The sequence below is a fragment of the Palaemon carinicauda genome, chromosome 1 (genome assembly GCF_036898095.1).
Source record: "Palaemon carinicauda isolate YSFRI2023 chromosome 1, ASM3689809v2, whole genome shotgun sequence".
Classification (NCBI taxonomy): Eukaryota; Metazoa; Arthropoda; class Malacostraca; order Decapoda; family Palaemonidae; genus Palaemon; species Palaemon carinicauda.
In genome coordinates, this window is record NC_090725.1 from 285,842,877 (window position 1) to 285,867,042 (window position 24,166).

A 24,166-nucleotide genomic window follows, 5' to 3' on the forward strand; every position below is an offset into this window, starting at 1 on the left:
GGTCACGTGGTGGCCGAGGCGGTAAAACCTCCAACTACTGACGGTCTTCAGGTAGGAGGGAGACTTTATGTGTTCCGGAGTCGCTGGAAATTCAGTCCTTGGGCCTTCAGCATAATCTCCAAGGGCCTGGGGTGGAGTTGGATAGAAGGGCCTCCTCCACCGAACAGATTCCATCAACCCTCGACACCGGACCTACTTTTGTTTACCCAAGATCTTCTTCGCAAGAACGCGATCAAGGAAACGAAATATCTGAAGTTTCAAGGTCGCTTATTCAGCGTTCCGAAGAAAGACTCCGACAGCCGAAGGGTCATCCTCGATCTGTCTCGACTAAACTTGTCCATTCAATGCGACAGGTTTCACATGCTTACCGTCTCGCAGGTGCGAACCTTGCTTCCCCGTGGGGCCGTCACCACCTCCATCGATCTTACCGATGCTTACTATCACGTTCCAATAGCGAGACACTTCCGCCCATTCCTAGGATTCAGACTGGACGACAAGGCTTACACGTTCAAAGTGATGCCTTTCGGGCTCAACATCGCGCCCAGAATCTTCACGAAACTGGCGGAATCGGTCATTCAGGAACTCCGATCCCACGGAATCCAAGTCGTCGCATACCTGGACGATTGGCTAATCTGGTCAGACAACGTCGAGGATTGTCACAAGGCAACAAACAAGGTGATCCAATATCTTCAGTTTCTGGGATTCCAGATAAACTTCGGAAAGTCTCGTCTGACACCAAAGACCAAATTTCAGTGGCTGGGATTACGGTGGGACCTACGTTCTCACACTCTATGTCTCCCCAGGTCCAAGAGGATAGAGATTGCGAAAAATACCAAACGCTTTCTCGGGGAAAAGGTAACTTCCAGAAGGAACCAGGAGAGGATTCTAGGGTCCCTACAATTCGCTTCAGTGACAGACCTCCTTCTGAAAGCGAAATTGAAAGACATCAACCGAGTTTGGCGCTCCAGAGCGAACACCAAACGTCGGGACAAGAAGACACGCCTTCCTCCCATTCTTCGGAAGAGGCTTCTCCCATGGACAACCGCCAAGAGCCTATCAAAATCGGTTCCGTTGCAGTACCCCCCTCCAAGGATAGTCATCCACACGGATGCCTCCCTATCAGGTTGGGGAGGCTACTCCCAACACAGGAAAGTTCAGGGCCTTTGGTCTACAATGTTCCAGCAATTTCACATAAACGTCCTGGAGGCCATGGCTGTCTTACTAACCTTGAAACGTCTTTCCCCGGCCAAGAAACAACATCTGAGGATAGTCCTCGACAACGAAGTCATAGTCCGTTGTCTAAACAGAGGGGGCTCCAAGTCAGGTCCCATCAATCACGTGATGGTGGCAATCTTCTCCCTGGCGGCCTCAAACCAATGGCACCTATCCGCCGTTCATCTGGCTGGAGTTCGGAACGTTGTGGCAGACGCACTCTCCAGGACGGTACCGTTGGAGTCAGAATGGTCACTAGATCGCAAATCCTTTCAATGGATCCTCTTCCAAGTGCCGGATCTCCAGGTAGACCTCTTCGCGACGGAATCCAACCACAAGCTGAAATGTTATGTGGCCCCCAACCTGGACCCTCGGGCTTACGCCACGGATGCCATGTCTCTCGACTGGAACGCCTGGGAAAGGATTTACCTTTTCCCACCGGTGAACCTACTGATGAAAGTGCTGGACAAACTTCGAACCTTCAAAGGTCAAGTAGCCCTGGTGGCCCCCAATTGGCCCAAGAGCAATTGGTTTCCTCTTTTACTGGAGCTGAATCTCCACCCTCACCAGATTCCCAACCCGACTTTGACCCAGATAGTACAAACGTGCACTGTGTTCGCTTCCTCAAACATTCAGACCACCCTAACTTTATGGACTTCATGAAGTTTGCGGCACACAAAGGGGCTAACATAGACCCCCAGAATACTTTATTTTTAGAATCTGACAAGAGAGACTCCACTCTTCGTCAATATGACTCAGCGGTCAAAAAACTAGCTAAGTTTTTGAAAGATTCTAGTACTGACTTTATGACACTAAACCTAACGGTAACCTTTTTCAGAACCTTGTTTGAGTCGGGCTTAGCAGCCAACACTATTACTACCATCAAGTCTGCCTTGAAGAAGATTTTTCTAATCGGCTTTAATATAGATCTAACAGATTCATTGCTAGCTTCGATCCCAAGAGCCTGTGCCAGACTGAGACCATCTTCTCGTCCTAGCCCGATTTCCTGGTTTCTCAATGATGTTCTTAAACTAGCGTCAGAAACCGTCAACGATTCATGTGAGTATATCCCTCTACTCAGGAAAACTCTCTTTCTCGTGAGTTTGGCATCTGGCGCCAGGATTTCGGAATTAGCTGCCTTATCAAGGGATCCAGGCCACATAGAGTTCCTTCCGTCAGGAGAGGTCCTCCTCTCCCCAGACAAGGTCTTCTTGGCCAAAAATGAAGACCCTCAGAATAGATGGTCCTCCTGGGAAATCATCCCTCTCCTTCAGGATCCTTCCCTATGCCCGGTTACCACTCTAAAGTCCTTTCTATCAAGGACTTCCTATAAGACCTCGGGACCCTTGTTCATCAGGGAGCGGGGAGGGACTATAACTTTGAAAGGGATCAGACAACAGATCTTGTATTTTATTAAACAGGCCAATCCAGAGTCTTTTCCTCACGTCCACGACATTCGGGCGGTAGCGACCTCAATAAATTTTTTCCATCATATGAACTTTACAGATATCTCTAAATATACCGGATGGAAATCCCCCTCAGTGTTCAAGCGGCACTATCTTAAACAATTAGAGGCCCTTCAACTCGCTACCGTAGCTGCAGGGAGCGTGGTATCCCCCGGACAAATTCCTTCTAACTAATCCCTGAATCCTATATCTTCCACCTTCTTCCTCTTACCTGCCTCACTTACAGTTCCTACCTGAGTTCGGTTTGTTGTATCACACCCATGGGTGTTCCTAGTTCGTAACATTGCCATTTTATTATTGTTCAATTTATTCTTCCATACGAACTGTATTTCTTTAGTGTTCAAGTGTATGTAATTTGTTCCAGTGTTTGACCTTAATTGGTTTTGTTTTAAGTTAATGTTCTTTTGTCTTCCCTTCCTGGGATATTATACCTTATCATGCTGATGTTATTAAAGACGTCCGTCTTCTACGTTAACTTTTGATTAAACCACTGTTTGTTATGTTGATTTTTATTCGTTCCCATATAGTTAATAAAGTTTGGGTTCGTTTTCTCTGGTACTATTTCACTGCGCGGCACAGGGATTGAGCCCAGAAAAGGGATTTTGACGAAGGAAAAATCTATTTCTGGGCGAGAGACCTGTGCCGCCCAGTGAACCCACCCTATTTGCTCCCCCCCTGTTCAGACCCCAAACTTAAGGGTGCTGTAAGGAGTGATGGGCAAGCGTGGGTTGAGTTAGTAGTACTGGTCTGCGAGGCAGGGGAGGTTGAACGGCACCTCACTATTGGGGGATTTCGAAGAGGAGAAATCTAAATGGTACGAGACCTCTGGTATTTCGCCCCAGTCTATACCGACACCATTAGGTGAGCGAGCTAGTTCAACCTAGCATTCCTTTACATTTTTTCTCTGGTAATATTAGCAGTTATATTCCTTTGAAATGGTGCATAAGGAGCATTTCACTGGGCGGCACAGGTCTCTCGCCCAGAAATAGATTTTTCCTTCGTCAAAATCCCTTTTTTGGGCTCAAGCCATGTCGTCCTGATGGAAGTATACCAGAGCATTACTGTATCTGTGGATTCTCAGAACGTGCCGTACTCCCCGGAGGTATTTCCCCGGTCGACTAGACCTAGAGACCTAAGATGTTACCGTTATACATCTTTTCAACTAACCATAAACCATGTGAGAGCTTCCTGCCCCCTACAGGGAAGAGTCCTACTAGACTCTGGAAAAGTCTCGAAGAGTACATATACCTATGTATGAATACCAGGCAAGCTAATATAGTGGTCTCACCCTATATTAAGTAAAGCATAGTTTGTGAAGAACCACTGCGTCAATATGAAATATCGACCAGTTCTCCACTCAATACTTGTATTGGACAAAGGTTTATATCCGCATAGGAGGAAACTTGTAAATCCGCCACCGTCCCCTTATGGGATGGAGTCCTCCCGCTAAGGGAAAGCATAAACCAATGCAACATCAGCTTGCATAAAGGAACAATCTATTAGAATTATCCCAGATAAATATACATAGAATGAATGCTCAATTATACCAATAAATTGACACAGGTGAAGGAGACGCAAGGTTCTCAAGAACCAGTTTATTGACAGGCAATAAATAGACAGGTTAACAACAATTATATATATATATACTGTATATATATATATATATAAGAGAAGGATAACCAAAACTTTAAGCATAAGTATGATAGTAAACAGAAACTTGTTTATCTGAAAGAAAAACATTAGTGCCACTTTTAACATACCGAGGTATCAAAGTCATAAAAGTCTGTATTACTAATCAGTCACATTAGCGTTAGAAACGCTCGGCACACATGTCTGCACTTATGCCAGGTTCACCTTTGGAAGTGGAACAGTCAACGTGGGCAACTCGGTGCCCTCACTTAGTTTGTAGCACAGTATGTAACTACACACTCACCCTGGAATTAATCGTCCCAATTAAAACCACTGTTCCTCGCAGAGTTAAACAGCAGGGTTAACGACGCAACCCACTGCTACCACAGATCTCTTTAGTTGCTCCACTTGCTTTGTATAGTGGCGAAAGAACACTCTGGAAGACTTCCAGCCAGTGTATGAATGAAGATGTTCAAAATCCATACAATTAAAGAAATTTAAGGATGAGGCAACTTTCCTCGGATCGTGACCTGCGGGTGTACTGTCAGGATCCGCTCTGCGAATAAAATATGTGATTTTCGCCCTGAGTTGTTTCAGTGATAAATTTGAGCCTGATGTTTCTCCCCTGAATAGTTGACCACCCTTGAAGTCTGAAGTTCTATGAAGATAGACCTTTAGGCATTCTACTGGACATAGAGATGCATCTTCTTTCAGAGGGCAGATTCTCCAGGGACCCCACCTGTTGGTGGGTAACTCATTCTTGGCGAAAAACGTAGGATCCGGAAACAGGTTCAGTTCTCCCCCATCCAGGAACTGAACACGACCTTCCTCTCTCGAGAGGGCTACAATCTCACTAACCCTGGCCCCGGACGCGAGTGCAAATAGGAAAATAACTTTTTGGGTCAAATCCTTTAACGCACACTCCTCATTGTTCAACAGAGAAGCGAAATGAAGAACTTTATCTAAAGACCATGAAACGGCCTTTGGAGGTGCTGAAGGTCTGAGCCTAGCGCAGGCTTTCGGAACTTTATTAAAGAACTCATTAGCGAGGTCGACCTGGAAGGCATATAGAATGGGTCTTGTCAAAGCAGACTTACACGTTGAAATCGTGTTAGCTGCCAACTCTTGACCATGGAGGTGGATGAAGAAAGATAAGCAGAAGTCCATCGAGATCTCCTGCGGATTCTTTGCCTTGACAAAGGCCACCCATTTTCTCCAAGATGACTCATATTGCCTTCTAGTAGATTTGCACTTATATTCCTCTAGGAAGTCTATGCTGGCTTTCGAAATCCCGAAACGCTTTCTCACCGCTAGGGAGAGAAAATCATGAGCTGCAGGGTCCGGGTTTTCTGTAATGAAGCGCAGACAGTCGACTTCTGGACTCGCTGGGTCAGAACTGGATCTGGTAGCGGTAGAAACTTCAACCGTAGTTCCAATGCCAGGGGGAACCACACGCTGTTCGGCCACTTGTGGGCCACTATTGCCGCTACCCCCTTGAAGGATTCAGTTTGTTGAGGACCCTCAACAGAAGGTTGTGAGGAGGGAACAGATAAATACTGGACCATCTGTTCCAGTCGAGGGACATCGCGTCCACTGCTTCCGCTAAGGGGTCCTCGTACGGGGACACGTACAGGGGCAACTTCTTGTTGTCTTTCGTCGCAAAGAGGTCTATCTGCAGTTCTGGGACTTGACTTAAGATGAAGGAGAACGATCCTGCGTCTAGGGACCATTCCAACTCTATCGGTGTGAACCTGGATAGAGCGTCCGCTGTCACATTGCGGACTCCTTGAAGGTGAACTGCCGACAGGTACCACTTCTTCTTTTCCGCCAATCGGAAGATGGCCAACATCACCTGGTTGAGAGGTGGCGATCTTGATCCTTGTCGATTCAAGCATCTCACAACTACCTCGCTGTCCAGCACCAACCTTATGTGGATCGAGTGACGCGGGGAGACTTTCTTTAAGGTAAGGAGCACTGCCATAGCTTCTAGAAAGTTTATGTGAAAGGTCTTGAATAGATTGGACCAGGTCCCTTGGGCCTTTTTCCGATGAGAGTGACCTCCCCACCCCTCCTTCGAGGCGTCTGTGTGAATCGTCACCGATGGGGGAGGTGGCTGAAGAAGTACCGACTTCTTTAGATGTCTGGCTTGGGACCAAGGCCTGAGAAGAGTACGTAGCCGAAGTGGAACTGGTCTTCTCAGATCTCTTCGCGCGTTTGATGCATAACTTCTCCAAACTCCGGTTGCATCCTTTAGCTGTGCTCTTAGCACCGGGTCTGTTACCGAAGCAAACTGGAGAGAACCCAGTACTCTCTCCTGTTCGCGTCTTGATATCCTTTCGGAATCTAGAAGTCTCTTGACAGAACCAGCTATCTCCTTCCTTTTCTTCGCCGGGATGGAGAATTGGTGTGACATTAGGTCCCAGTGGATTCCCAACCACTGGAACTTTTGAGATGGAGAAAGTCGAGACTTTTTTCTGTTGATCTTGAAGCCTAGATACTCTAGGAACTGGATCACCTGCAGGGAAGCTTGCAAGCATTCTGTCTTGGATGCTGCCCACACCAGCCAGTCGTCCAGGTAGGCTACTACCTGAATTCCCTTTAGGCGTAATTGTTTGAGAGCTACGCTCGCAAGCTTCGTGAAGATCCTTGGGGCTATATTTAGCCCGAATGGCATGGCTCTGAAGGCGTATGGTCTTCGTTGTAGCTTGAACCCTAGGTAGGGGGAGAGTCGACGATTGATTGGAACGTGCCAATAGGCGTCTGACAAATCTATAGAGATGGTAAATACCCTCTTGGGCAGTAAGGTCCTTATGTGTTGCAGTGTTAGCATCTTGAACTTGCAGTTCACTATGAACTTGTTGAGTGGCGACAAGTCCAGAATGACTCTGAGTTTTTCAGAGTCCTTCTTGGGAACACAAAACAGCCTCCCTTGGAATTTGATGGACTTTACCCTTCGGATCACTTTTCTCTCCAACAGATCTTGGATGTACTCCTCCAGAACGGGGGTGGAGTGTTGGAAAAACCGAGGGCACGGAGGTGGAGTGCTGTACCAGCTCCAGCCCAGTCCATTCTTGAGTAGGCTGTGGGCCCAGGGATCGAAGGTCCACCGATCCCGAAAATTCTGAAGTCTCCCTCCTACCGGTATCAACTCACTTGGACTGTTGTCCTGAGGTCTTGCCTCCCTGACCGCGACCACCCCTGAATCCCCTTCCCCTTGAGGGGCGCCTAGACGAGCCTCTGGCTGCTCCTCTAGGCTTTGCTCGAAAGGAAGTTGACTGCCCTTCGAACGTTGGGTTGAATGCCGGGGACTGTGTCGACACGGCCTGGGGTACCCACTGGAATGTGGTCGGGGTTTGTGCCACCATCTGGGGCACTGAAGGCATCGGCAATTGCTGTTGCTGTTGCTGTCTAAATGGCTTGGCTGGCCGAGACGGTAGCCTAGTCCTCTTAGTCTTCCTCTTTGGTTGGGGACCCTCATCCGGGGAAGACTTTCTCTTGATAGACAGGCCCCACTTCTGGAGAAGGTTTCTATTCTCCGTGGCGGCCTTATCAACAACTTCTTTGACCAATTCGCTAGGGAAAAGGTCTTTGCCCCAAATGTTGGAGGAGATTAGTTTCCTTGGCTCGTGCCTCACCGTAGCCGAGGTGAACACGAACTCCCTACAAGCTCTCCTCGCCCTGACGAAGCTGTAAAGATCCTTCGTCACTGTGGCCAGATGAGTCTTGGCCACTACCATGAACATTTCATGGACCTTGGGGTCACTTGCCATCGTCTCAAGAGTGGTCTGAAGAGACATTGAGGCAGCCAGTCTTTCTTTTGTCTCGAGCTCTCTCCGCAAAAGAAAGTCAGACAGCATAGGGAGGTTCTCACCGAACTGACGTCCGGCAATATCAGCCTCCAACTTCCCGCCTGAGAAGGTAAGATGAACGTCCTTCCAGTCCTTGTGGTCCATAGGTAGGGCCAGCGACAAGGGTTTACACTCCTCCAAGGAGGGGCAAGGCTTGCCAGCCTCGACTGCTTTTAACACAGCCGCAAACCCTTTCTGCAAAAAGGGGAAGGCTCTAACAGGAGAGGACACAAAGGAAGGGAGCTTCTTACTCAATGCAGCAACCTTTGAGTTCGTGAAGCCCCTCTCTTTCATCGAAGATGAAAGCAAAGCTTGAGCCTTAGCATGGTTCATCACTATGACCTCCTTCGGCTCTGTCTCCTCCTTTGAAGCTGGTTCCTTCCTCAACCGGACATAACAGTCCGGATATGACCCTTTGCTGGGCCAGAATTCCACCTCCTCTAGGGGAACTGAACCCAACTTATCCGACATGACGATCTTCCCACTCGTCATCGGCATGTGCTCAGCATATCTCCATGGGTTAGCATCTGAGCACAAGGGAAGGTCTTTCACATTGAGCCTTTTCTGGGGCCCACGTGATGCTGCAAGTTTCTGCATCTGCAGTTCCATTGCAGCCGCCTTCACATTATTCTCCTTCTGCATTTGTTGGATCATTCCAACAATGGAGGAGAGGGCCTGTCCCAGCTCTACTGGGAGAGCGGACGATGTTGAGGGAATAGGTTCAGGGATCTGAACCGGAGCAGCCGACACCTCGTCGGCCTCTTCCTCTACAATGTCTGGGGCTTGATCTTCATCCTGGCCGTCTGCCAGGAGGTCTTCCTCCAGACGCTCGGACACGTCTGACATCCTATAGTGCAACTGGATGTCTTGCAAGGCGATCGCGACTTCAGCATCCACCGGGATCTGAACTAGGGGGATCTCCTCTTGAGGCTGGGGAATCACTGCATCAGCTGATGCCCTAGGGAAAAGGTAAGCCCTCATCTTCTCACTTGGAAGATAAGGTCCAGAGGTGTTCTTCTGGAAGCCCCTTACCCAGGTACGAAGCTTCTCCCTTGCTATATCCCTTGATTCCGCCGTCCTAGGGGAATCAAAAGCCTCAGTAATCAGATTAGAGCACACGGTACATACCTGAGGGTCCCAATACCGGAGATCACCCTTGGAGACAGCGCATGCTGCGTGCCTCCTACATAACTCATGTCCGCAGAAGTTCTTACTGCGGACGTTGCAGAAAGCACTTCCGCACTTCGGATGGGCTTCCTGCAAAGAGAAGAAATTTCCATGAGTATCAAGTGAACTACGTATCACTGGATATGCACAGTTAGCATAACAAATCAGAAAGGAAAGACACACACTTGTGTTTCCCGCACAACCAATTGTTGCAGCCTTCCAGATAATAAAATCGTATGGTTAATCTGTCCTAGAGTAACCAATGAAAAATTTCCAGAGGAAACAGGTGGAGCTCACACGCCGGCACACACCATAACTAGCTTTAAAGTATACTACTTAACAGCTATCAGGCGGCAGAACGCTGGTTCAAATGCATGTGCCGGCCGGCAGTAACTGCCGGCCGGCAACAGCCAATGTCGGCCGGCAACTACACAAGGTAGCACCCGGCTGCCGGCCACCGCTCGTAGCGACCGGCAGACAAGGGCGTGACAATAGCCGGCCGGCAAAGGTAACAACCGATGCCGGCCAGCAGCAAAAGAACCAGAGAACTCAGACTGCCCGGCTGCCAGCCACATAGGCCGGCAGCCGGGACGGGTACAGCACTAGAAGAAAACAGAATGGATGCCAGGATAAGAGAGTGTACTACCTCAAAGCCCGGCAATCCGAAAGAGTGCATAAAAGGAAGGGGAGAATCTAATTCAGGCTTCCTGACCAATGCATCTGGCTCTACAGACAGACATGGATGAGGGACCAAGGGAGGTCCGGGCAGCACTCAAAGCAGAAGACCTTTGCCGGCCGGCAAGGGACTGAGTCAATTCCACATCCTAACCTATACTAGGTCCAGATGTAGAATGACGTACAGTACTGTAACGGCTAGGCCATTACAGAGATAGAGGGGGAAGGGACAAAGAGGGTCCTACCAACCTTGCTTTAGTAAAGAATCACCCGCAGCCAAGAAAACTCATCTTAGCCTAAGGGAGATCCAAGGAGGGAGGCCAGCAATACTAGCCAACCCCCACTGAACTAAAGCAAGGAAGGTGTTGCTACTCCCGGGGAAAGGATCTTATCCTCCCACCGAGAACAGCAACAAGGGCTAGTCTGCTAGATCACAAAAGAAGGAATCATCTCGTACAGAAACCTTCGGGAGTGACCTAAGGAGGTTAAGCCTCCTATGTCTGCGTCAGACTAGCGAGGGAGCTCAACCCCAAGCCAGACAAACACAGACTCAGACTAAAAAACTCTGATATTCTGCCCCTCTCTGAAGCCAGACTTACTGGAACAGGAAGGTACAGTAACACCCCAATATAGTTGTATCGAAAATTAATTCAGATAAACCACTAGGGTTAAGCCCAAGGCTTAAACAGAGGGAAAGGGATTGCATACCTTCTCCGAAGAAAAGAAAGCAACCGGGGAGTAAGAGAAAGTATACTAAGGCTCCATAGGCAACTTAGCCTAGGCACCAAGAGAATCGATTACCTAAATCACCGAAACTCACTCGTATACTATCTTGGAAATAATCAACATAATCTTAAATGTATAAAACTGCCTAAAGCTTCAATAAAATTTTAAAACACTCGGAAATCCAAAAATCATGCAGGAAAGTACTAGGGCCAAACGACTAGGCTACATGGTCTAGCGTAGGCCAGAATTGGCGAATACTTCGCCAAAACAAATAATACTAAAAGCACGAAAAAGGAAATCCTATGTAACGCTAAACAGCTAAAATTATTAAAGCAAAACAGCCGGGAACGTCGCTCTGGCTAACTAAAACTCATACCTAGCGAGCGACAGAGTCCAGGACGCCTCCGGTAGGCAAAGGCTCTTGTAACAAAGATTATTACTATTAATCACTTTAAGAATTACCAAGAGCCTACATTTATACATAAAAGAAATAATACTCAACTTATCAGAGGCAGACGAAGTTGGAGAAAGCATAATAAATCGATTAAATCCAAGATTTTGCGAGAAACACAGGAAAAAACACCGAGTTGTTAAGCTACGCAAATAGGAATACAGATGGCGCCAGAATCGGCGCAATGCACGCTTACGAAACGGGAGAAGAGAGAGCCTTGCGAACGGCTCTCCTTTTTCTTTCTCGTTTTCGTTTTCTTGCCAATTGACCCCTTCGAAGTGTTATCTCTGTTCGGGGTGCAGATTGCCATGTGGCGTGTCAAGAATACGTCCTCTGATATTTCGCGATATCCCTGGTACTTTCATTAGGGATATTCGCTCCAGGAGTTAGAATTCTGGGTACCTTAAGGTAAATTCTCTGGGAATATCGCCGTAGTTGTAATATACCCTAGGAAGCTACCCTATAGGAACTACCATCAGGACGACATGGCTTGAGCCCAAATAAACTGATAGCTCTCTCTCTCTCTCTCTCTCTCTCTCTCTCTCTCTCTCTCTCTCTCTCTCTCTCTCTCTGGTATTATTATCAGCAAGGATTTGAAGTTCACCAAACAGAGCATAAAAGCTGAAAAGAAAGCACAAAACATAATAGGTTACATAAAGAGACAATTCAAATACAGAGATATAGACACTGTAGGCCTACTACAGCTGTAGGCCTATACAGATACACCATTAAATAAATACATTTAAAATTCATCTATTCCGCTCTTTTATAATATATTAAAAACTTTTCCTTTATTCTCCTACACAATCTACAACTTTACCCTTTGAGTAAGTCTATCGGCAAAATTACACTAACATAGGCCTAGGCGCGAATCTAAGGAATTTGCACTTGATTTTTCACTAACTTTAAACCCCTTTTATCCCTCGGGGGGAGAGAGAGAGAGAGAGAGAGAGAGAGAGAGAGAGAGAGAGAGAGAGAGAGAGAATTACTGATTTTATAGTACAAAAACTAATGAATGGAATAGTCATCTTTCAATTAAATTCTAAGATAATGTAAAGTGGGTTCCAAATATCTGATCAGCATATAACTGCCAAAAAATATTAATTTTTCAGCAAATTATAAAGCTTAAAAATTATTCAAACCAGCTAATTACCTATAATAATAATTAAATAATAAAATATATACTAAATAGAAGTATAATTGTTACAAATATCTATAAAGATAACCCATACATTAATACAGGGGATATTAATCAAAGATTAGCACAAGAATACGCTTTTGATAAAAATCATGTAGGAAGCCCCGTCTTTATATATGATTTGGCCAAGTCGTGAACTAGCGTGAACGATGCGTGAACGATGCGGAAGGATGCGGAAAGATGCGGAAAGCTGAGTGAACGTGTCGTGAACAGTGCGGGAACTAGTCGCGCCAATGCGTGCCATGGCGTGAACGTGGCGTGAACTTGACGTGAACTATGCTTGAACGTGTCAGTGAACAGTGCGGGAACCTCCCAGTGCGTGCCAGAAATGCGTGCAAGTGTCAGGGGGGCTTAAGCAAACAATATATATGTACTCCATTTTGAGTTGATGTTACCTTCAAGTGACATCCCAGGAACTAGGTGGCTATTATATTTTTGAGGTTAAACTTTTTGGTTTATAATTTTCAGTGAGAAGTTCATGCTTTAAAACCATATAGCGCAATGAATTTTGGGGAAGGTCATTAAAATAACAAGTGGTGTTTTAACAATGGTGGGTGTCAATAACTAACCATTATGACTATTGTTTCAGGCACTGTCCCATCGAGTTCATGAGGAGAATCCCTCCTCCTCTTCCTCAAGTGGCTTCATAACATCTAAATATCTACTTCCTTCCAACTTCACTTTTCAAGAATTAGCAATCTTTGGATTACTGTAAAAGGTATCATGACTGCTTCTAATACTCTACTTTCTAGCTTTGGAGCTTTCTTCCTAACCTTATTTTCTGACCTTGCTACCTTCTGGAGGTAGGCATATTTCTCCTTTTAGTGTTGTTCAACTCTTTTCTTCATTTTTCTAACCAAGGTTAAGCAGATTCTGAATTGACTGACTATAACACTGGCAACTGATTTTGAAAAAAAAGGATATTCCTTTTTTCTAATCTATAACTAAAATTGTTCTGCAAAAAAAGCTAATATGCAAGCTGAACATTCTGTCAATAAGAGACAAGTAACACATTGACTATCCACAAATTATGTAATGAAGAGATCAAGGGTACTAAATGCTAGAGCTAGTACAGTACTAATCCTTCCCTGTCACTAATATGAAAGAGATAATGAAGCAAAATATGTTAAGAGAAAGCTTTACCTTACAAAAAGTTGTACTGCAATATACCTTCCAATATAGGGTAAAAAAGGTATACTGTACTGTAATTAGTTTGTACACTTGCTCTACCTTAAGCTTTGCTTTTAGGAATTAATGATTTGGATAGAAACTAAAATAGAAAGAAATACTTACGGATATTTTTCATTTTGACCACCAAACCATTGACTTCAAGTACTTGAACTTTCATATAATTGGAATGAACTGGACAAAGATTTTCATCTAGAACCAACGTTTTGATGGCTAAGAATTCGCCAACCCTTGGAAGACTCCTCATTATAGGATATTTTGAAAATATGGCATCTTTGTTACCATTTCCATCCTGAAAACAAACATCAGATAAATTCTTTATATAATATCTACATCAAATACAATAATACACTACAGGCACACTAATATGGAAAATTAACTAGATTAGTAATTATAAACATGTTTAATAAATACAATAAACTAATATGGCCAAGGTGATGAATGCAAGAGTTGATGGGAGAAGTACGAGAGGAAGGCCAAGGTTTGGGTGGATGGATGGAGTGAAGGAAGCTCTGGGTGATAGGAGGATAGATGTGAGAGAGGCAAGAGAGCGTGCTAGAAATAGGAATGAATGGCGAGCGATTGTGACGCAGTTCCGGTAGGCCCTGCTGCTGCCTCCGATGCCTTAGATGACCGCGGAGGTAGCAGCAGTAGGGGATTCAGCATTACGAAGCTTCATCTGTGGTGGATAATGTGGGAGGGTGGGCTGTGACACCCTAGCAGTACCAGCTGAACTCGGTTGAGTCCCTTGTTAGGCTGGGAGGAACGTAGAGAGTAGAGGTCCCCTTTTTGTTTTTGTTTCTTTGATGATGTCGGCTACCCCCCAAAATTGGGGGAAGGGCCTAGGTATATGTATGATGTAATATGGCCATTTATAATACTGTCTATCACTGTCTTGTAATCTAGTTTAATTTAACAGTTAGGATTTGATAATGTATATACAGTATTGGAAGTGTGGCAAATTTATTATGTAGCTCTAGATGATTATAGGAACCATAACTTTAGTTGTCCTAATTCCTGTGAATTGGACTGGGAACACTACTTAAGTGTACACAGATTCATGCTTCCGGAAAAGAGCATAAACCACCAAAATGAAGAAAATAAAAACACAAAAACAAAGCAGTCAAGTCAATAGTTAACACTAAACAGGAACAGAATGCGAAAGTTTCTTTGTACTTCTAATAATTTACAAAAAATTATAACATTAACGAAACTGTTGAGGACAAGGCGTCTTGACGGCATCTCGAGATAACAAAGAACAACAGAAGGACCAGAACTTACCACAAGCAACTTACAGTATTTGAATACATTTACCAAATAAGTATATAGAGCCGTCAGTCTTCACACCTTAGTCAATTTCTTCTAATTGTTTGTTATGACACCACAGTACATGTCTGAAACCTACAATGAATGGGGTTCACTTCTGCAAGCAGCAATAAGTACTTACGCTTAAAACTGCTTCTTTCTTCTCCCACTGGAAATCCTCCTTTCCTCTCCCAGACTCTCCTACTCACTGGGACTCTCTGCTATACATCCTTTCCCCTACCACTATAAAACCTCTCTTCTCGCCCCTAACTAGGGGGAAAAAAAAAAATATATATACTTCCAGGCCCCGCTGATCTGCAACCACCACACCTACCCGCCGAGAAACTACCTAGGGGCTAGACGCACCGTCAAAAAGCCCGTCCGGAGAGAAGCTCCGGGCAATCCAAAGAAGAAGAAGAAGAACTGTCATTCAAAACATGATTCAACCACAGATTAATACAGTCAGCCGTCAATTTGCGACTTTTATCTTTGCAGATTTGGCCATTCGCGATATAGATAGCATAAGATATCTAAAGGTGGAATGTTGTCCAATTCTATGAGAGAAGGCCTGAATTGTCCAAAAAACGAGATCTCCCTGTGGATCATATTCCCTGGAGGTGAGGTCCCCTGTCTCCTCGGCTTTTGGCTCCTTGGATCCAGTTTTATTGAGATAATGCCCAGCTCCTTCCTGAGTGACTGATATCCATTGATTAGCTGCCAATACAAAATGACAATTTGTCCTAAATTGTATTTTTCCTAGCTATACAAACCCATTATCATTTAAAATAAGAATTCGCTTCAGCGCAGCTGAAACAGCTGAAGAGAAAGAAAACCAAGCAGTTGTGCTGATTGGTTGGCTGGCGGTATGGGGCGAAGGTTAGCTACGCCCACCCCCACCGCCAGCCCAATTTCCTCATTCCAACGCTTTAGGCTCAATGCGGAACATGAGAGAGGTGGTAGAGGCGGGCATTTATATTAAATGATTACGGGTTTATATAGCTAGGAAAAATACAATTTAGGACAAATTGTCATTTGTTCCGACGCAATATAAAACCTCGTAATCATTTAATATAGGAAGACTCACTGGTTGGTGGGAGGTCTGCCTTTGCTGCTTATGAACAGCTAACTGCCCGGATATAGACCTGGTCTCGAATGAGAGCAGAGGACTAAATCCACCTACCCCTGCCGCTCGACCCGTCATGATGATGGTGGGGTCTAAGAGACTGGGAGCCGGGTTGCGCGATGGGTAAGAGCGTGAATGTAAGAGAAACTCGACCCTAAGGTCACAGTGACTAGATGAACCTCCATCACCAAAAGGCAAAGGGTTTATACATCCACCGTCTTCCCTGCCTAGCAGATGACGGGGGAGAATACCTGTAAACAAACTCTAGCAATCTTACCTGGGAAGACTTGTCTTGATGTATGGGATTCCAAGAGAGGAGACAGAGAGAAAGGCGGAGCACATGCACACTGCTTTCACACTGCCAAACATACCATAAAAATTAAGACGAGACTTCCCTGTCCTGGAGGAACTGGAGAGGTCAGACAATAGCTTGAGCCGCTACAACAGGGCCAAGAAAAAAGGTGTCCAAGGACTTGTGCGTAAACTCCCTCAAGTAAAAGGCCGTAAAGGTGGTCTGGCATTTCCCAACGCCAGCCTTCAGCACTTGGCCCAATGCAAGATTTCTCTTGAAAGTGAGTGTGGGGGCAAATGCCCCTGACCTCATGAGCTTTAACCCTCGCTGGTGCTTGGACTCTTGAGGAAGTCTCATACGGCTTGCGGATGATTTCACGGATCCAGAAGGATATAGTGTTCCTCGACACCTCCCTCTTGGCTCTGCCGGTGCTAACGAAGAGTCGTCGACATTCAGGTCTGAGATGCCGAGTTCACTTAAGATAGCGTCGGAGACACGTGACGGGACAGAGAAGCCTCTCACCTGAACCGCCACTCGCTGCATCCGGTAAGGAAGGAATAGTGAAGGCCTCGAACCTAGGATCGTGGATCGCTGGGTTCTGAGTCTTGGCCACGAACTCTGGCACAAATCTCAAGATCTCCTTCCAACCCTCTGCGTGAGTGATATTATAAGAGAGGACGTGTAACTCCCCGACTCTCTTCGCCGATGCTAAGGCTAGCAGAAAAACAGTCTTAAGGGTCAAGTGCCGGTCTGAGGCACGGCTCAAGGGTTCGTACGGAGCACGAGTAAGAGACCCGAGAACTAGAGTGACATCCCACTGGGGAACTCGAAGTTCCCTCGGGGGACACGACTGTTCGAAGCTTTTAATGAGCATAGAAATCTCGAGGGCGTTGGAGATATCTATGCCCTTCAGACGGAATACCATTGCAAGGGCAGACCTGTAACCTTTAATGGCAGAAACCGAAAGGAGCTTATCTCTGCAAAGACTAGGAAGCCTGCAATCTGAGTCAGATAGGCTCCGACCGGAGAGATACCCCTTCAACTACACCAATCACAGAAGACCGACCACTTCCCCTCGTAGACCGAGGAGGAGGATCTTCTAAGGTACCCTGACATCTCTCTCGCAGTGAGTCGCGAAAAGCCTCACGTTCTGAGGAGATGCTGGATAGTCTCCACGTGTGAAGTCTGAGCGACTTCACCGCCTGGTGGTACCTGCTTGACAAGGGTTGCCAAAGGAGATTGGGCCAGTGTGGTAGCTCTCTCGGTGCCTCGACCAGGAGCGAAAACAGGAGCAGGTCTCGGCTGCACAGGAGCAACAGGAGCACGACCAGCAGTACCCTTGCTACTTCCCGTGGGCTTGGCCTGACTCGGCCTGGCCGCGGACAGTTTCGCGGGACCAGGTCCCTTGAAACTCGCAGCCTGCGCCTGGTGGATAATGGAGTCCTTCGAGTCAAGACGCCATTTATCCCGCGCGGCCCGAACTTCCTCTGGTGGAAAGAGAGAAGTTGCAGCTCTAATAAGAGCATTCCTAAGCGCCCTGAGTCCAGGGCCTCTCCTGAACAAATCTGTCTTGCCAAACGAGCGGCTACTGCCTCACACTTTTTGAGGATCAGATTGGCAAACTGGGTAGCAAGCTGGTCCAAGAGAAAGGCAACAGCTTTCCCACCAGACAAAGCTAGGTTCCTGTACTGCTCCATGTGTTTGGAGGTAACGAGCTTGGTGTCCCGCGCGAACACTGTGGCCGTACCACACCAGTGGTCGAGCCATGAAGCAGCCTGGAGAACAGCTACAGAGATGGACTCCATAGTTAAAATCTCAGAGGCCGAGAAGGAGACACTCTCAGATTTCAAACTCTCGACCGTGGAACCCCCAGCAAGCACTCCTATTGCAGGGTCGAGAGGGAGAGGACAAGGCACAAAAGACTTTGCGACGTAGTACCTCTTCTGTCGCTGGAGTGGTTGAGGGAGAGGCTTGTTCGAACCTTGACTCCTAAGCGAGTCACCAAGTCCTGCGATCTGGTCACTTACTCGGTCCAATACTCGAGCAGGCTGTCTCGACCAAGGTAGCATGATGGGCCGTGAACTACCTTCGGGAGCTCCCCATAGGATCTCCAAGGCTTTACACTTATCCTCAGACACTACCACAGGAGGAGCCCTGAGGCCATTAATCTCAGGCATGAGGTTAATGACCCCTACGAACGGCGACTCCACCTCGGGATCTTCTGTCTCCACGGCAGGTGAAGGTTGTGGAGGTGGGTGATCCCTCGGTCCCTCTACATCCGGAGGTGTAGGGGAAGCTGCACGAATGATGACATCCTGGCAGGGTTCATCCCCGACGCAATGCATCGAGGTTCCCACTGCGACCGTGTGTGTGACTGGTCGCTGCGAGCCCCACGAAGCTCCCGAAGGAGCTTGAGCGCGAGCGGGGTCGCTGGGAACTGCAGCGCTCACACCAGGAGGTGTATACCGGTTAGTCACGCGTGTGGTGTGCGCGGCCTCACCTGTTACACGGCCAGAAAGCATGGCGGTTGGCTGCACCTTGTGTGGCTGGTATGTGCGAGAGCTAGCCTGGTCATGCACGACCGGCTCCCATGTCGTGGGCTGAGCCGTGAGGTGGCTCCATGCCGGGCCTGAGTCGCGCGGGTCGAGTGTACGGCTTTCTGGTCCTGCTCCCTGCTCACGTGACACACGAGTCGCGGAGTTGGTCCGCGTGGCTACCCCCGTGGAGGTAGTCGTGCGTACCGCGGATTTTTCACGAGAGACCAGAGCTGTGATTTCTCGTGCCAAAGTCAGGACTCTCCTTTTCCCGCTCAAGAGCGGTTCAACTCGAGTCTGAACAGCAGCTCAGAGGCCCGAGGACCCCGTCACTGTGCTCTGGGTAACGATACCCATGCCCTCAAGCGTGGTTGTCGTGCATGGAGGCCTTGCGCGAGATTCGCCATGAACAATCCCACAAGCACGGAGAACGCGGGAATCTCTCGCGTCGCCCTCATCCTCCAGAGGAGAAGAGGTGTCTCGGGGCGCCATGTCCCTTCGACTGTGACTGGCCTTCCTGACCCTCTTCGCTTTCCTCTTCTTACCCTTCCTCTTTCTCCTTGGGGGAGAAGAGCCAGAGTCAGAAGATGAAGACGAAGAGGAGGAGAGAGAGGAAGAGGAACTAGGAGAGGAATACCACCCACGCTTCCTCTTCTTGTACCCCCTCAGAGATACTGGAATGGTGGTCGAGGCAACAGCAGACGACACTGGACGAGGATGAACAAATGTATCTTCAGCTAAAATCAAAGTAGAGGGTGCACTGAATCTCTACTTCGAAGCCGTAGAGGATACCTGAGCCATGTCCGTAGGATGAGCCGTGGTCAGTGAACGTGGTGAACCTGAAAAACATCTTGTATCAGCAGGGGTTTTAGCAGATTTTAATTCTAAATGACTTGCGAGTGAAGCTGCAAAGGGTTTGCCAGCAGTCCTTACAGAAATATCAGTGTTTAAAACATTAATATCAGTGTTTAAAACATTACTCTCCCTTGTTTCAACGGGGAGTCCAGCAGTTATTTTACCCTTGAAAAAAGTTTGTGTTTTGCCAGGAACAAATGCTTTATCAAGTACATGGTCAACAACAACGGGCATCAGGGAACATGGGAGTCGATAGTTACAAAATCAGTTACATTCATGTGTTCATCAACAATCAGATCATTAAAATGACGTTGTTCAAGCTCGTCCGCCAGAGTTAAACGACGGTTTAACAAATTCAAGTCAGGCTTACCTGATGATCCGAGAGACGCCCCAAGTTCCTCCATCTTACCAGGTAACATGTTGTCATCGTTATCAGACGGTCCAACAATCTGTCGGGTGTCCCTTGAGATCGCCGAAGTAGCGGGAGCGCTAAGGTCACCCGCTCCCCCGGCGAAACCCAAGAACTCCCTGACAGGCTGTGAATCCGAGCTTCCCAAAATCATACTCACACCCTCCTCAGACTCAGAGAGGGCTTGAGTAGACTTTGCTGTGGCAGTCTCTTGCGGCGACACACTTATCATCGGCCCACCCTTCTTCTCCTTTGAGAGAGGCGAGCTCTCGGAAGCAGAAGAAGCTTTAGGGGTCCGGCGATATTTGCGTCAATTCTCGAAAGCTTGCCACTGCAAGGGCGGCCAAGATTCACACTCTCAGCAGGGAGAACCTTGAGAGCAAGGTTTCCCGTTGCATGTCGGGCAGAACATGTGCGGGTCTACAGAAAGTGACGAAAGTCACCTACTGCAGTGGCCGCCACGGCCTGCACAACATCGCATCTTGCAAGTAACTTTCTTCACCATAACAATCATCCAATACTAGTACACAAGCACAAGAGAAGGCAAAGGGCTGCAGAGTAGAGAGCGGAGTGTAGCACAACCATCCACGTTGAGCCGAAGCGAGTGAAATGAGGAAAGTGGGCTGGTGGTGGTGGGGGCAGAGCTAAGCTCCGCCCCATACCGCCAGCCAACCAATCAGCACAACTGCCTGGTTTTCTTTCTCTTCGGCTGTTTCAGCTGCACTGAAGCCAATTCCTATGTTAAATGATTACGAGGTTTGTATATCGCGTCGGAACAACTATGGTTTCCAAAATCTTTCCGGGAAAGTCCTATTACTAGAGTAAGAAAAAACATCTGTTAAGTATAATGCAATGATAGAGACTGAACAAAGCTAATTTTAACCACCAGCTGTCCCATTGGTGGACAGGAGGCATAGCCTATTGAAGGGAAAAAACATGACAAATTCGAAGATAATTTGTATTTTTCCTAACCATACAAACCTTAGCTATTTACAAAGGGTTACCTTTTAGCGTAGCTGAAATGGCGAGCCATTAGAATTTAACGAGGGTGTATTACCCCCGCGCTAGTTAGCGGGGGGTAGGGGAGTGGTAGCTAGCTACCCCTCCTCCCCCTCACACACAGGTGAATACTCACTTTCACTTAGAGGTAGGACTTGTCTTGGGGGACAGGGCTGGCGGGCAAATATGTGTAAATAGCTAAGGTTTGTATGGTTAGGAAAAATACAAATTATCTTCGAATTTGTCATTTGTTCCGTAACCGAAATACAAACCACGCTATTTACATTGGGTGACTTACCCCTTAGGAAGGGTGGAAAGTCCCCAGCCATACTGGCTTTGGCTTTACCCGGGGACTCAGAATCAGTGAGTCGCACTCGAGAAAAGGAGTCCCTGCACCTCACAAGTTCCTTGCTCCGCAAGGAACCATGTGGCCTACGTAAGCTTGTGTGTGAAGGAAGAAGTGTGACCCGTCCTAGGCAGTTGACCTGGAGTTCCAGAAGGAACTCTGGGTTAGGACGTTCCCAATACCACCCCGTCAGGGTATGGGGGACGCGACAGTATTGACTCAATACTCGGAACACAAGGAAGCATGGTTTACCTGCAGAGGTTCGAGGTCAGCTATGCAGAGACCAGGATGCTGCTTCCCCGTAGAGGGGATGATGAAGAAAGAAGTAAGGGCCAGACATACTTCTTTCGTTCATGCAGACTAAAACCTGATAACAATGCCCTCAACCTTCTGCTACCTGTCCAAAAAGGAGCCTGAGGTTAGACCAGCTGTTGTGTAGCCACCACAGAGCGATAGAAAACGTATCGAGACTCCTGTGGGTCACGCCCTGCAGGAAGCGGGCTGCGAAGGTCATTAGACGCTTCCAGACTCCAGCTTGTAGCACCTGCATCACAGAGTAGTATTACTCGAAGGCGAGGAACGTTGCGATGTATCCAACATCGTGCTGTAGGGCGACGTGACGGGGGAAGGTCTGGAGACAGGTCGAGATGAATGTCCTTGAGTCCGGGCTGAAGAGGTATACTGGTGACTCTCCCCCATGTCCTCCTTGTGCTCCAAAATCGGCTGCAACTGAGGACAAACTGCAGCTGTTCCCAGCGCTAACCTCTCGATTCCTTTACTGGCAAGAAAGAGAAGGTCTTGGGACATCAGATACAGAATGGAGACTCGAAATCTTGAAAGAATCGGACCGAAGGGCCGGGACCCCCAGATTCTGAGTCTAGCCAACAACTCAGGAGCGAGCCTGAATGTTGCCTTCCCCTCTTCCTTAGAAAGGGGGGAGTCGTAAGAGACCAAGAAGATTGCTTACACACTGGCCGTGGCCAGAGTGAGCAGGAGACCCAAGGCGGAATACAATCCGAGGCCTGTCGTAAAGGGTCTTGAGAAGATCTCTTAAAGGACTAAAAGTCCGAGCCATGCTCCAAGTTGGAGGTCTTCCTCCGACTAGGGCAGGGACGATCGTAGCTTCGCATGAGCGAGGATAGATCCAGCGGGCAGGAAAAAGTTATTCCTTTAAGCCTGAAGGTCAGGGAAAGGCTGAGCGACAGGCTTCATTGCCGAGACCGGAAAGGAGTTTCCTCCCGCCGAAAGGCAATAAGACCGTTATTGCTGGAGAAGAGGCCTCAAGGGAAGAGGTATATCTCCCACGGCACCAACCACCTTAGACTCTTCACTTTGCCTGGGAGACCCCTGTGGATGACTATCGCAGATGACGCGACCTCCGTACCGCGACTGTAGCGGGTTGTCTCTTCTTGAGGAGGAAGCGTAGTGTCTCCAGGCATGAAGCCGAAGCGACGCCCCGGTTCGGGAGAGATGTCGCAGTGTGGTTGCTTGAGTAGTCTGCGCCGTGGGAGAAACTCTCCTGGGAGTTCCGTCAGGGGAAGCAGAGGGTCCAGAAACCGTTCTGCGCATAGTCCCAGTGGAGCTCTCCCATTGAAAGGTTGACAGACAACCTGGTCTTGTTGAGACCCATTGTCCACAGACAAAAAGGAGGGAAGACGCAGGCATCGAAGTTGTCCCACCATCACCGGAATGCATCTTGCCAGAGTCTCGGGGTCTGAGACTGGGGGGAAGAATAGCGGAAGCTTGAGGTTCCAAGCTGTCGCGATCAGGTCCCCCAGACCAGCACTTGCTGGTTACCCAAGGTCAAAGACCCCCAGGTACACTCTCTCTACGAGGCTCTGCTCGGATAGTCTGAGAGAACATTCCCCTGCCTGGAATGAGAGAGCCGATGGTGGTATTGAGAGAATCTCAATCATCCCGGTATCTCTACTGCAAGATGTGAATGTGTGAAAATGCGTCCCCTGCTGGTTAGAATACACCAGAATCATGAAGTCGACGCGCACGGGGCGACTCGGCAGGGGCTGTAGGATCTGTAGAGGGGCCAGTACGACGAGGCGGACGGTGGGCCTTACGGCGAGGGAGGCCAACAGCAACAGCAACAGAAGAAACCTCCGAAGAGGAGTCTCTATGAGTGTACTCTCTCGCGAACGAAAGAGAAACACTTCGTGGAAGAGACTGGTCAGCCAGTGACCTAAAAGGAGCAATCCTCCGAAGAGGAGCTCCTGCAGTTGCCCAGCCCCTTGAGCGAAACTGCAGGTGCGACCGCTCAGCACAAAGAGCATAGTCGCACGAAAAAAAGGCAAGAGAAGAACCCCCCAAAAGGAGAAAAACTCAAGCCTGGACAGGAAAAACTTTCCTCGGAAGGAAAGTTACCCGCCCAAGGAGGCAAGCCTCCTGAGAGTTCTAAAATGAACTGGAGAGCTGTCCGTCGTCACGGGAGTACTTCCAGTAGAAGGAGACACGCCCCTGACGAAAATACAAGGGGGGAGGCAGCAACAGCCGAATCCCCAGGACTCAACAGACAGCTCACACCGTTGCCATATTACAGAAACGAACTAGATCGGTAACTGTAAAAAAATAAAACAAATAATATTAGTACACATTCATTCCCCCGGGAAGGCTCCGAAGAGGAATCCCGAGGGAAAGGAACAAGAATTACACAACAGGCACGTGCCCTCACAACCACTTACACTCACGGAAGGAGAGCTGTAACCAAAACAGAATTATAACAATTATAATTATG

At 47.8% G+C, this 24,166-nt stretch overlaps 1 protein-coding gene across 1 annotated transcript in view; it reads right to left on the minus strand.

Moving 5' to 3' along the window:
• Positions 1-13,316: 13,316 nt before the first annotated feature.
• Positions 13,317-24,166, minus strand: part of LOC137639468 (uro-adherence factor A-like) — a 54,097-nt gene continuing 43,247 nt past the window's right edge. The window contains exons 4-5 of the mRNA XM_068371742.1: positions 13,666-13,852; positions 13,317-13,360 (exon numbers count right to left, since the gene is read on the minus strand). Coding sequence (XP_068227843.1) covers positions 13,317-13,360; positions 13,666-13,852 — 231 coding nt within the window. The remainder of the gene's footprint in view (positions 13,361-13,665; positions 13,853-24,166) is intronic.